The 12580-nt window shown below is 53.6% G+C and overlaps 3 protein-coding genes across 3 annotated transcripts; 2 read left to right on the top strand and 1 right to left on the bottom strand.

Moving 5' to 3' along the window:
• Positions 1–343: 343 nt before the first annotated feature.
• Positions 344–1493, bottom strand: TRIREDRAFT_102385 (uncharacterized protein; the record flags this gene model as incomplete). Its single annotated transcript, XM_006961053.1, has 3 exons — positions 344–910; positions 944–1020; positions 1382–1493. 3 exons carry the CDS (start codon positions 1491–1493, stop codon positions 344–346), a joined length of 756 nt encoding a protein of 251 aa, XP_006961115.1.
• A 2714-nt stretch (positions 1494–4207) lies between these two features.
• On the top strand, positions 4208–5912 carry TRIREDRAFT_119534 (uncharacterized protein). Its single transcript, XM_006961451.1, has one exon. It carries the CDS (start codon positions 4326–4328, stop codon positions 5550–5552), a length of 1227 nt encoding a protein of 408 aa, XP_006961513.1. The 5' UTR covers positions 4208–4325; the 3' UTR covers positions 5553–5912.
• A 4797-nt stretch (positions 5913–10709) lies between these two features.
• On the top strand, positions 10710–12168 carry TRIREDRAFT_102383 (uncharacterized protein; the record flags this gene model as incomplete). Its single annotated transcript, XM_006961450.1, has 5 exons — positions 10710–10830; positions 10993–11275; positions 11583–11813; positions 11884–11887; positions 11986–12168. 5 exons carry the CDS (start codon positions 10710–10712, stop codon positions 12166–12168), a joined length of 822 nt encoding a protein of 273 aa, XP_006961512.1.
• Positions 12169–12580: the final 412 nt, after the last annotated feature.

The following is a 12580-nucleotide window of genomic DNA, read 5'->3' as shown; positions in this document are numbered from 1 at the left end:
ACTTGAATCAGCGCCGCTGTGAGGGATGGGCACACCGTGCTCCGTACCTCTGAGCCCTGGCTTGGCGGCAAGACAAAACCATTCCATGATCCATCCCTCCAGTTTTTTTTTCTCGCAAACTCGCAGCCCAGCACTCTGCAGGCGCCACAGTGCCTCGTGAGTCCACTGCGAAGTTGCTCCGCAGCCATATTACCTAGTAGTCAAGCACTACTACTAGTAGGTACCTGGTAACTGTGTATGTACACGAGGCAACGGGTGCAGATAGCCCAGAGCGGCAGGCGGACCAAATCCGAACCATCTTCAGGTGACCTCAACAAGGGGCTCTTTGTCTCTCGGCAAGGCCTCAATTTCCCACTCGCGCCCATCGCAGCCGGTACATCGCCTCGACGCACAAAGGCCGCCACTCGCTCCACCATGGCTTTCTCGCGCTGGCGAGCTGGTGCATGAATATCAGCGTCCATTTCCGGACAAGCACCGCTGGTCTACGAGTGCGCTTGCCAGGCCACGGCACAGGTACCCCGACAGGCACGTCGGGCTTGGACTTGCATGCAACCGCATCGTGGCAGAAGGGAAACTGCTCGCAGGGGAAAGCAGGCATGGGTGACGGTTGCTGTGCTTGTGGTGAGGCATCACTTCCGCCGACATCCTGGCCTGCTGTTCGCTCTTGCTCGTTGACGGCCACAGTAGTGGACTCACCATTCCTACGACGTATGTAAGGCATACAGAGGAAGGCACTATATGGTACCTCTTTGCACCTTCCGCCGGGTGCTCTACGACTCTCCGGTAGCGGTAATGTCTCACTGGTGCGCAAATGGCCCAACTCGCGCGCTCCGAGGGACTTGGACGACACTGAGGGGTACGAGCGCGGCGCCTCACGGAGCTCTCCGCCGTCTAGGGAAGGCACAGTGTGCTATTTGAAGTAGTAGTAATAGTGGATACCTACTTCGAGACATCTCCGGCCGTCCCTCTTTGCTTGCCCAAGCACGGTGGCGACGACGCTGCGCTCTGTTGGTGCTGGTACTGCTAACTAAAGTGCAGCTCCACGCAGCCGCACCGGCAGCTTACCTTACGTTACCCTGCCTTGCTTGCCAGTAGGTACCTTACGTATTGATTCTCCACAGTACGGAACTACTAGTAGTACCTTATGCAGTACAGGCTGAGGTGCCTCTAATCCCTGACGTCCGAAGGTACCTGACCTCCTTTGCTCCTGTCTCTGATGCGACTGCCCCAATTCCGAGATTTTGCGTTCGGCAGCCGTTTGATACGCGAGAGCGAATGAGCGGGGCTCCAGGTTGCCTTGCTCTTTCTACACAATTGTCCCCGGCCTAAGACTACTAGGTAGGTACTTGCCTACCTAGTCGATGGTGACTGCTACTAGTACCTATATCATTGATGAGGGAGGCACCGTCACATGAAATGTTGGATTGCGGAGCACGAAGCGATGAAATGCATCCTTCTTGTGTCTTCCCCCTTTGAGGGGCGCTGTGGGACATTGCACTTCTCCCTGAGCCGGTTCCTGCTGCTCACGCGATATTATGCTGCAGAAGCAAGAAAAAAAAAAGCATCGCTATTCAACATGCAATCAATCGTCAGCCTCGTTGTAGCACCTGGACAAGTGCAGAGAGTGGACGGGGTTGCGCTGGATTGTCGACTGGAGTACACCTAGGTATTACCTGGTAGATTGTATCAACTCGTGTACGCCACGGCTTGCAGACAGCGGCTACTACTGATATTATTCACAACGGCATCGGCATCGACGTTAACAGGCATCATCGGCATCAGCAGCAGCTGCTGCAACAGGCACGACGAGACAAGAGGTCCATCGGACCAGCTAGCACAACAGGTGGTGGGTTGGCGTCATCCCCTTGTCTCGCAGGTATCGTCTCAACCTATTACACTTCGAATTTGAGGCAGAGATGGAGCACGGGCACTGAGTTGGTAAGCGGCTGGACGGAAGGGACCGCTGATATGATTAAGTCGGCACAAATGCTGGCCAGTCGTTAACGACCGATGAACCAGCGATGAGATCTGACCCCTCTTCGCAGCCCGCTCGTTCGTGTTTCTGGATAGACCGACGCCATTGTGCCTCTCAGTCGTGCCCCATCCCGCAACTTTGGCGCCGAAACCAGGGAGCTCACGGGGTGTCTGTATCAGGCCAGGGAAGTTTTCCGGCTATGTGGGGATGTCAATCACTCTGTCTGGACCGTGATGTGCATCTTCGTCTCCGTCTGGGTGGGTGAGCTTTGTGGACGGTTCTCATCTGCAAGACTCACCAACACTATTTGGGCACACCACCACGCCACGTCGCTAGTGGAGCCAGAAGGCATTCCAAGACCAAGGGACAGCATCTGAAGGGGTCCGTGAGCTGGGGACGAGGAGTGTGCCTCCCGTGCCCACGCCCTGCTGACTGACCTATTGCTCGACCCAAGCTACGACGGACACTCCGGTTTCCCTTCTTGCCAACGCTGGTTGGCCAATCTGACGGGCTGTTCATACTTCAACCCCCTTGGGTCGGATTCAGATCCTTCGCCATCCCTTCCATGAAGCGACCGAAAGATGGGGCTTGCCCGTCCTGCCGGGGGGCCTAGCCTCCTTTCCCCCTTCTTCCTTTTTTTGGTCGCTTTTCTCGTCGACGGTTCTCGTCCACCACACTTTGGGCTTGTCTCCTTCAGCGTGGGGCTGCAGGGTCATCATGGCATTGGCACTCTCCTCGTGAGCCTCCGGCTTATGGCACTCAGCACGGACAGAGGAAGCACGGAGCCCGGATGCCTACGAGTGCCTTCGCACTTCGTTCAGTGCTGGCTGTTGTTTCGACCCAGGCGCCGGACTATCCTTGCTTCAGGCCTATTCTTGTTGGCGCCTGCTAACCTTGAATAGTATATCAGCCCTGCCTTTCAGTTTCCGGCTGGCGCCCCATGTCATGTTTCCCTCCTGAGCGCTCTAGGGAGAGACGAGCACTTGTGTCGTCTTTAAAGGCGACCTTTTACGCCGGTATTGCATCTGGACATGATTCAGGCTGGACCTGCTGAAGATCCAATTTCGATTTGCTGGTATGTGAGCACAGAGTACCGCCGCAAGAGGCCCGGCGCATCCTGACTCTTGTGGATACTCGACGGGGTAGTGCAAGTAATGATTGAAATGCCCTCAAGACAGCTTGTTTCTGCAAGTTCCCCCGAGCATGCATACCTGCAGCAATCATGATTGCATGTACCGCGTCTGACGGTTGAGTTTCTGAGCCGCTCTGGTTAATCCCTCTTTGTCTGCTCTTGCACTATTGTCTCCGGTACGGCCGCTGCTTTAGGGCGACGACTATCATGGAGAAGGGGGTCGCTGCCCCATTTCTCTTTCTTCTTCTCTTTTCACTTACGGTATCATTCTTGTCGTCTACTTTCCCAGTTGGAGCTCGAGGCCCGGCCGACGAGACAGCCTTTCCACCATCCCTTGCCTCGCCCCGTATGACGTACCGGCCAAGGACGAACAGGGCATGTGTCGGCTCGCAGGCTCTGATCCAATCCCGGTCGACCATGTCTTGGATTGTCGAGGGTGCATGATACATGTACCAAGGGAAAGACAATCCCGGATCGAATATCCTTACTGACGAGGAGAAGCACACTGCCCTCCCTGTGCAGCGGCTAGCAAGGTATTGGCTGAAGCTCCCATGCCACCCGCACGTTTGTCTGTGCCGTCGTCATACCGAAAAAGAAACATCGCCTACTGCTACGACCGGAGGAGGAGCGCCGCGCTAATTACACCAAGACGCTCGCTCGTTGGCCCACCTCGAGATCCATGGTCGGTTGGATCTGGTTCGAACTAGCCTGGGCGTGTACCAAGGAATCGCTGTAGGAGCGACTTGTGTACCGAGACCATAAACTGCCATTCCCCAAGGTTCTACGGAGTACGTAGGCGTGGTTTACCCTTCAACCCATCCCTGATGAGGCCGGTCGCTAAAGCCACTCGGATCCCTCCAACGGTCCACTCCCCCTACCCCCCTCCCTGGAAGTCCACACCCTCATTAACTTCCAGTTCCATTCAACGAAGAGCGTGCTGCGCTACCAGTTACGTACTTTGAGTTTATATTAATAGTTTCATTTTCGGGTTCCCCCAAAGCTTCTACAGACCAATATAAGCTTGCTTGGCCCTTTTCTTCTTGCCAATCGACCAAACTCATCCGTCTGGCCATCTCGAACGCTCTTCACCTCGAACAATAATCATCTCTGGCGCCTCACCCATTCCCAAGCGTCAGCACGCATCCACGAGCATAAACAGTCCTCTTCATCAACCGCACGACCTATCCCAAGCCTAACGGAGCCAGTCTAGTCCAGACGATGGAGGCACTTCGCCAGGAGCAGCTGAGGCGGCAGCTTCACGCTGAAACCTGCGTGCGAGCTGAGCCGGCTCTGCGGGCCAACTACTACAACCATATTCACAATGCTCCGGATCGAGCTTCGACTACACACCGCGCGGAGGCGGTTAATCCAGGCCTGGCCCAGGATCAGACACGCTTCATGGGATATTACATGCCGGTCTTGCAATACCAGCAGCACACCTATCCGACTGGCTATACTGGACAAGTCTATCAGACGGCTACCCAATCTCAGCAAGTCGATCAGGGTCACTACGCAGAGCAGGTCTATCAGGCCCAACCGGTCGAGCACACAAGCCCTGCTCATCAGTATGAGCAATACCATCAATCCCAGCAACTGGGTCGCCAGTTTCAGCCCGGTCTCTCAAAAGCCCAGCAACAGCGACCTGCCGGCTGGCATCCATCGGCGACTCTGCCATCACCCCCGGTTGACTTCGAGTATATACAGAATGCACCTACTCAATGGCCACCCTTGGCGACGCAGTATGGTCAGCAGGACAACTATCAACAAGCCTATCGACAGAGTTACCAGCCTCCTTGCACCTCGCAGCAGGAGAGCTATCAGCCTGACTACACTCCGCACTCCCCGCAGTTTTCAACATATTCGGCACCAGCTGCACAGCCATCACCAGAATTCTCTCCGCCATCGCCCAACTTGAGAACTCTGTCGGCGAACCCGTCACCTATGGCCATGCAGCAGGTTGTTCAGCAGAGCTACCTGCCCAGCTACACCCCACGCTCTCCTCAATTTCCTCATCATTATTCTCACGGCGCGGCTTCTCCAGAATTCTCTCCACCATCGCCCATGATGAGGGACGGATCGATGGACTGGTCGCCTTTGGCACTGAGCCAGCGCAGCACCTCTGTTGAAAGCAACCCGCCTACACCGTGTGGCTTCGCCACGCAACAAATGCAGCCAGCTGCTCCCGAACCCGCGTTCCAGGTGGTGGACGAGCCGGAAGAAGAGGGAGAGGTCCTGGTCGGGTTGGGTCTCTACGACACTCCCGGCAAATACGTCGAAGAAACTTCCTACACATTTCATGGTTTCTCGGAACTGGGAATGCCTATGCTGCCACGAGAGCGCACCAGCCAGCATTTGAAGCTGGCCGAGGGATGGACACCCCCAAGCATCCCCGATAATGAGGAAGACGAGGAGGAGGAAGACAACCAAGACGAAGACGGGGAGTAAGGTGGAATGAGAAAGAAGTCGCCAAGATGTGACACGACATGATGAACTGTTACGACTACTGGAGGAATTTGGACGGAATTTCTGAAAATGAACAATGGGAACACTGGCGTCAATGAATTTGGGTTTTCGGAGTTACGGGTATCTGGGGGCTTGCAGATGAAGGGTCTGCCTCTGCTTTCTGTTCTTTGACAAAGCATGGACGGGCATACGTGGAATCAAGGAAAAAAGATACCCCTGGACAAAGCTTGGGTACGCATGGGCTATGGAAACCAAGGCGGTATTACTGGAATGAATATAGATAGGATAGACAGCCAAAGCGCAGTAGAACAGCAGGGTCAATAGCCTTGGTAGCTCTGAGATGGCTCACGCCAGCATATGCTATCGACCGCTGCTAATAATGCTAGAGACGACATAATTCTGGATGCATGAGCCTGAGAGATTTCCTGTATTGGTGCAAGGTGACTTTGTTGTGACCGCGGGTGGTGAAGTACAAGTATGAATCAGGGGGGGGGTTCTTGTCCAGAATGCTGCAGCGCTTTGGGAATCTGGAAGTTGGCGGGTGTGACGTATAACTTGTAAAGGCGGACTGATGACTTCAGGTTGGGACAGGGCGGGCACGACTCAAGTCGTAGGGCGGGACACAGTACATACATAGGTACTCGTGTACGGGCAGTACCTGCCCAGAGAATGGTGCTGGGACATGGAAGTGGCAGTCCATACTATCAACCGCACTAAACCTTCTGGACTAGGTAGTACCTACCTAGTACCTAGCTTGGGACTGAGTGCCGCGGCAGGTAAGGTACTACCTAAGGTACCTACCTACGAGGCTCCAAGTACGAGTTCAAAAGCACGGCTTTTAAATCCCCACCCTCAAAGCAGCACCCAAAGTCTTGAGTCCTTACCTACGTGCCCGGGTACCGTATCGTCACTTGTCCTTTTGCTTTAGAGGTATTCTCACAGTCAGCCCCGCTTACCTTACTGTCCACATATGGGTATCGAATGAGGCGGCCAACAAGTACATACATACAGTTTCAAGGCATCAAGCCGAACATGTTGAAGCCTCAGTGCAGGTAATACTACGCGAGACTGACAAGTCGGACACCTCAGTACCTAGTAGTACTAAGCTAGGTATGTACCTACCTAGGTCGAAGGAAAGAGCAGTGGAAAAAAAGGCACCGCAGGGAAGGAGCCGCTAGAACGGAACCACCCCTGTCGGACATGTGTGAAGTGGGAGGTGGGGTCCGGTGCTTGGGTCCTTCCCCCCGGTCGTCATGCAGTTGCAGTTGCAGCGCAGTGCATTCTGGAAGGGTTTCTGGTGGGCAGGGGGAGCGGCTTTTGACTGGTCAAATAATCACCAACACCACTTTTTCGTCTTCTTTTTTTTTTTGCCCTTTTCTCCCCCCTCGTCTTCCCTTGGCGCAAGTGCATCCCATGTCCAAGAGCATGGGCCCCTTCTTACTTTTTAGTGTGCGTGTGCGTTGCGGATCCGCTTGTGTGCCTTCTGCGGCTTCTTGTCTTTTTCTTTCTTTTCCTCTTTTTTCTCCTCCATTTTCGCTCTCCATACCCCACTTTCGTGGTGCAGGTTCTTCTTCTTGATGCTTGCGCTGCTTTTTTTTTTTTTTTTTTCTTTTCTTTTTTTCCCTTTCCTTTTTTTTACCCCCTCTTTTATTTTCTTGTCTCTTGAGTGGTACTAGTTCTGCTGTACACCCCCCCTTTTTTGAAAAGAGGATGCACGCCTCCCCTTTCATCCGAGCCTAGATTTCATTCATACACACCCCTTCTTCCCTTTTCTCCCCCCCTCCCCTTTTCTTCTCTACTCGCTTTTTTTCTACCGTTGGCGCTTCTTGCTTTAGGATCCATTCGGTGCGGCTTTGGGTTTCTGAATACTAGTTGGGTGAGCTTGACTTGAGCCGTTCGTGCTCCGTGCTGGTGCTTGCTTGGCTTGCTAGTCTTGTTGGATTCGCGATTTGTGTCTCCCGCCTTACGGTGATGCAAACGTATACAGTGCTCCAATACTCTGCCCTACGGTCTCGGATTGAGCATTTGGAGAACATCGTTTGATGCACCTTTCTTGCAGTACGAGTACAGGCGACTGTCTCTCGAGCTGATACTCAAGGTATTGTTTGGCTCCCTCTGATTGATTACCGGATGAAAGACAACAAAGCGTAATTGGACGTTTGCTGAGCCACGATGGCTGAACCTTGGGCTTCCTCCGAGAGAAGTACTCTGCCCCTAGGTACTCTTGCTGAGCATATGATGATCCTTCTTGGATGGTCAACAATGATAGGGGCGTCGCTTTCGTCCATTGAGCTAACAAGCTTCAGCCTCCACGTCCCCCTTCAAACATTGTGTGAGAGGTGCAGGACACATCCTCTGGCTCTGATGTCCCCGTTTCGCCGAGGCGTGAGGTGGGATTTCATTACGGTTGGGACTAAGGCAGCCAGCCCCTTCTGTGTGTAAGTTTTATGGGCTTGTTGAGGAGTGGGCTTCTTTTGAGAGAGAGGGAGAGAGGGGGCGGCTTGGGCGGTAAAGCATTTCGGCTGTGCAGGGTTTCTCGCCTTTTCCAATACCGGGTACTAGTACGTTTTGGCTACCATGCCTTTCTTTCACTTTCTTGAGCTTGTCTGCGGCCGTTCGTTTCGAGTTTGGGCTGGTCCTGGGGTCGATTGACGGCGAGGTACGAAACGAGGTTGAAAGCGGTCGTGACATGATGCCTGGCTGGTTTGCGTTCCATCAAGCACCCCTGATGGCATCCATCCGCTGGCCGACAGGGGGGTTTTCATGTCTCTTTTTTATCACTATTTCTCGTTCGCCGAGGTACCTATGAGATATATTTCTTTACAGGTCCCGTTCTGTTTGCCGTCTCGGGTGGGGGTTCGCTATATCAGATGCTTGTTCTGCCGGACCGAACGCGGTTTGAGATTGAGGTCGCCATGAAGGATGCCACCTATATAACAAGCCCACGGAGGGCGCTGCTCTCGTACGAGTGCTAGGCACAATTGCATGTCGATAGCCCGTGTACATGTAATACAACCTAAGGAAAGAGAGAGAGAAAAAGGAAGGACTCGGCCCAAAGTCCGAGGATGCCGAATTTGCGTCAAGTTTTGGTGTTGGTACAACCTACATACCTACTGACTGTCTTTCAGCCAGTGAACCCGGCTTGCACTTATACGAGTATTAAGTCAAGTATGTACATTATATGGGCTGGTGATGGAGCAGCTGAGAATTGCCGGGCATGACGGGGCGCAGTACCTATTGAATCATTCCTTCATGGAGACCCCGGACTTGTTGAGTGCAAGCCCGGGATTGTGCATGACACGTAGCGAAGGGGTGCTTGCTCCGTACAGTACAGTATGTTGTGTTCTCTTTTTTTTTGGCGGTCCGTGATGCGGAGTTTTTCTTTCTTTCAGGGTCGTTGTTCCTCAGTGGGCGTGATTTGTATGTCGTACTACCATTACTTTGTCGTCTGGAAACGGTATTTGCTCCGTATCACCTCCCTATTACTCGTCTCCATTCTGCTCATCCATTCTGATCATGTGTAGTAGTCCCAGTTGTCAGACCTCAAAGTCGCCATGTACTTTTCCTTTGTAGATGCTAGTTGCGTTGAATGCCTTTTTCTCCTGGCTCTTGCAGCATGACCCTGTATCAACACGGAGAGGTGCTAACAAAACAAGGGCCTTGAAGGCTTGGAGGACCTACTACACGTATCCGGATATCGGAAAAGCGAGAGTACGAGTAAGACGGGAGAAAAGAAAATAAAAGGAAAAAAAAACCCCCCCTCTGCATTTTTGGGTATCATGCCAATGGGCTCCGCAACAGTGCATGCTTCAACGTGCCTGTGCCTGTGCCTGTGCCTGTGCTTGCAGAAGATGACTGGTGTGCTCTGCTGATGGCTTTCCATGTGTCTCGGAGACGCTACTTTGGCGCTGCGTTTTGCCCGTTTTCCCCTCCTTATCAAGGCACCATTACCTTACTTATCTTGTTTTTTTTTGGGGGGGGCCTGTCTTTCGATATTGGGAGGTTGTGTCAAATGTGATATGCAAGACGGGCTGTCGGGGCTGCCATTGGTCGTAGCCAGAAGCAAAGAGGGTGAGAAAGCAAAAAGGATGATGGTTGAGTGATGTGATTGACTGTCCCTCCTCCCCCCCCTTTGAGGGAGGGTAGCCTACTTACTGCCTTGACCTGCCTGGGCTAGCAAAATTGCTTGTAATACCAGGGCAGATTCCACGTACGACTTGGCGATGGGCGGAAACAATTGTCATGGTGCCTGTCAAGTATTACTGCAGTGTACCTGGTAAGCCGCTGTGTTTGGAAGTGTTTGTCTCTGTGTGAGGCAGCTGAAGAGGAAATCCTTCGTGCGAAGGGACGGATAGATGCCGTATCGGCAGCTGATTGGTCTGGCGTTGACGAGGAGAAGGTGGGCTTTTGTGCTGCTGCACCTGAGAAGCAGCTGGTCATGTTCATGGTATTGCATTTCGTCCTATATTGATACAGATGCCTGAAGTGATCCTGTCAGGCTCACCTGCTAGGTATCGCCTGAAGGATTTTCACGCGGCATACAAGTAGTACTACGTACTATGAAGGGAGTAAGAGTCGCATGAGCGAGCATAGAGCATGGAAAGGCACTCTCCATGTTCAGCATGTCGTCCCAACTTGCCGTGCATGCCGTAGGGCGCGGAATGGGGAAGAGTCAAGTCACAGCCAGCGTTGCACCACATGTGCGGCGCTTCATCCTTGCTGATGTGACGGCCGTATGTAAGTCAGGTAGTACATGTCCTTGTAGTACTTGTAATATTTGGTACGGGTGGGAGATGAAGTATTAGTGTAGTGGAATGGGCTCTGCATCGATATTGCAGCTTTTTTGAGCTTTGGTTTTGTCGTCTTACAGTACATGTTTGTACGAGTAGTACATTGTCCCGATTTACTGCCGCTTTCAGCAAAGCGCATCACAACTCTCCAAGTAAGGTATCTAATCGCAGCCCCATCATTGCGCTAAGCCAGAATCAGTTTACCGCTTTCGCGGCAACTTTGTGTGCTTGCATTTTCGCTTCCACCAAGCAGCAAGTCTCTCTCTGCCTTGTGAACATTGTCACACCATCTTCTTCTTCTCCCTCATATTCCTTTACCCTCTCTTTCTTCACATCCCTGCCGCCCTCGATGGTGCAGTATGTGTTTACGCCCTGGAGGGACCGCCAGGAGCTGCTCCTTGTGCGGGAGCAGTTCTACGGTTCCGGGGCGTTGACGCAGCCGGTTGGTGCATCGGGTCGCATCCAGGGCGGTGCAGCTTACAGCCACCACCAGCGACAACAACAGCAGCAGCAGCAGCAGCCGAGAATTCAGCAGGTCCAGAGTCGGGCATTCGAGGGTGGCAGAGATGCGGATGCAGACGAGCAGCAGTATCAGCATCAGCAGCAGCAGCAGGGAAACTGTGGCCGCGAAGAGGAGGGGCAGGGCTTGAATCAGGGGGACGCACGACGGGGCACTACTGCTGCGGCTGCGGCTGCAAGTACGAATCGCCAGGCATCACGAGAGCAGGCGGACGGAGAGAAGCACAAGGCCGTGGGGCGAGTGTCCATGTGGATGCAGCGCGGCAACTGTCCGCACATGGTGGAGTCGACGGCCCTGCTCATGGCTGCCGTCCTGAGCGACGAGGCCGCGGCCGCGGGCAATGCAGGAGCATCGACGTATGCTGTGAGGGCTGCATATGCAGCCGCGTTTAGTCGGTAAGTTGTTCTGGACTCGTTGTCACTCTTTTACTTGTCGCCCTCCGCTGTGGCTTGCTTGGGGTTGGAGGCCTGGATTCATGGGGAAGGGGGAGGAGGGGGGGCGAATGCTGGATAAGGGAGCCAAGTGGTCAAGACGAAGCAGCCAGGAGGGGGCTCCATCTTGCGCGCGGGACATGCGGCCAAAGAGACGTCATGAATAGGAGACTTGGAGGCTCTATCCAAGGCAACGCAGGGAGGGTGTCTTTGGCTTTGTCTGCCGTCCTCCTGCCTTGGTGAATAGGGACGCTAACTGATATGCCGTCAGCTTTGTCACCGGCCTGTTGGATGGGCATCAGGACAAACTGCGCAAGCAGAGCATGTACTCCATCGCCAAGAACATTGGCTTGCCGGCAACCTTTGTAGAGCTTAGGCACCAGGCGACGCATGAGCAGCTGCCTTCGCTGGCCAAGCTGCGGTCAGCCGCAAGGAAAGCGCTCGACTGGATTTGGGACTACTACTGGAAGCACCTAGGAGAGGCGGAGAAGGCCAAGGATCCGTGCAAGGAGCTTGTCTTGTCCTACTTACGAGAGGACGACGAAGCGGCGAGACAGAGAATCATGGGGCAGCTGCGTCAGTGGGATCTGGGTCATTTGCAGACGACGATTGCAGAGCTACAGAAGACGCTCCCGGGGAACCAAGTATATCTCAAGTGCTTGAAGCTGTCCAAGGACATGGCGGCTATGGCCAACGAGGCGAGTGGCCTGGAGCCGGAGAACAGGCAAGCGTCGGAGGACGAGGGTCAGGAACAAGGGCTGGAACAGGAACAGGATGCGGACCGGAGCCCGGAGCCGACGACGGGATGGTCCCGGTATAGCGGCGTCTGGAAGCCGAAGCCTATCGGCGTTGTGTGAGGATCGTGGCTTTGTCGTGATTTTCGACGAAGCGGTGCTGAGTTGGACACGCTGGAGCTCAATGATACCCAATAGACTGTTTTCCTTTGCTTTCTTCTTCTCATCGCCGTGAAGGCCAAAATGTTGCATATCATAGGCATTTGATAATCATGGAATGCATGCCATCAGCGTCTCGTCACCCTCTTGAGTTCGTGGAGCTGAGCAGCGCAGAGCAGCCAATCACGTGGCGGCTATTAATGATTTCGATCAACGAACTCCTCTCGGTATTTACGGCTTACAACAACGAGGTAAAATCCGGTAGCATCAGACTGTTCAACCTCTCACAGATTATCCCGAACCTTCTTGTGACAGTCTCTTTTAAAGGCGACCACAGGCTACAAGCTCCATACATCTATGAATAGACTGAGACTGT

This window comes from Trichoderma reesei, assembly GCF_000167675.1.
Source record: "Trichoderma reesei QM6a unplaced genomic scaffold TRIREscaffold_1, whole genome shotgun sequence".
Taxonomy (NCBI): Eukaryota; Fungi; Ascomycota; class Sordariomycetes; order Hypocreales; family Hypocreaceae; genus Trichoderma; species Trichoderma reesei.
The sequence above is the reverse complement of the archived record's forward strand: the minus strand, read 5'-3'. Positions and strand labels throughout refer to the sequence as shown.

Excerpts from the sequence above, each read along its gene's own strand:
- TRIREDRAFT_119534 (XM_006961451.1), top strand. The coding sequence starts at position 4,326 with ATGGAGGCACTTCGCCAGGAGCAGCTGAGGCGGCAGCTTCACGCTGAA.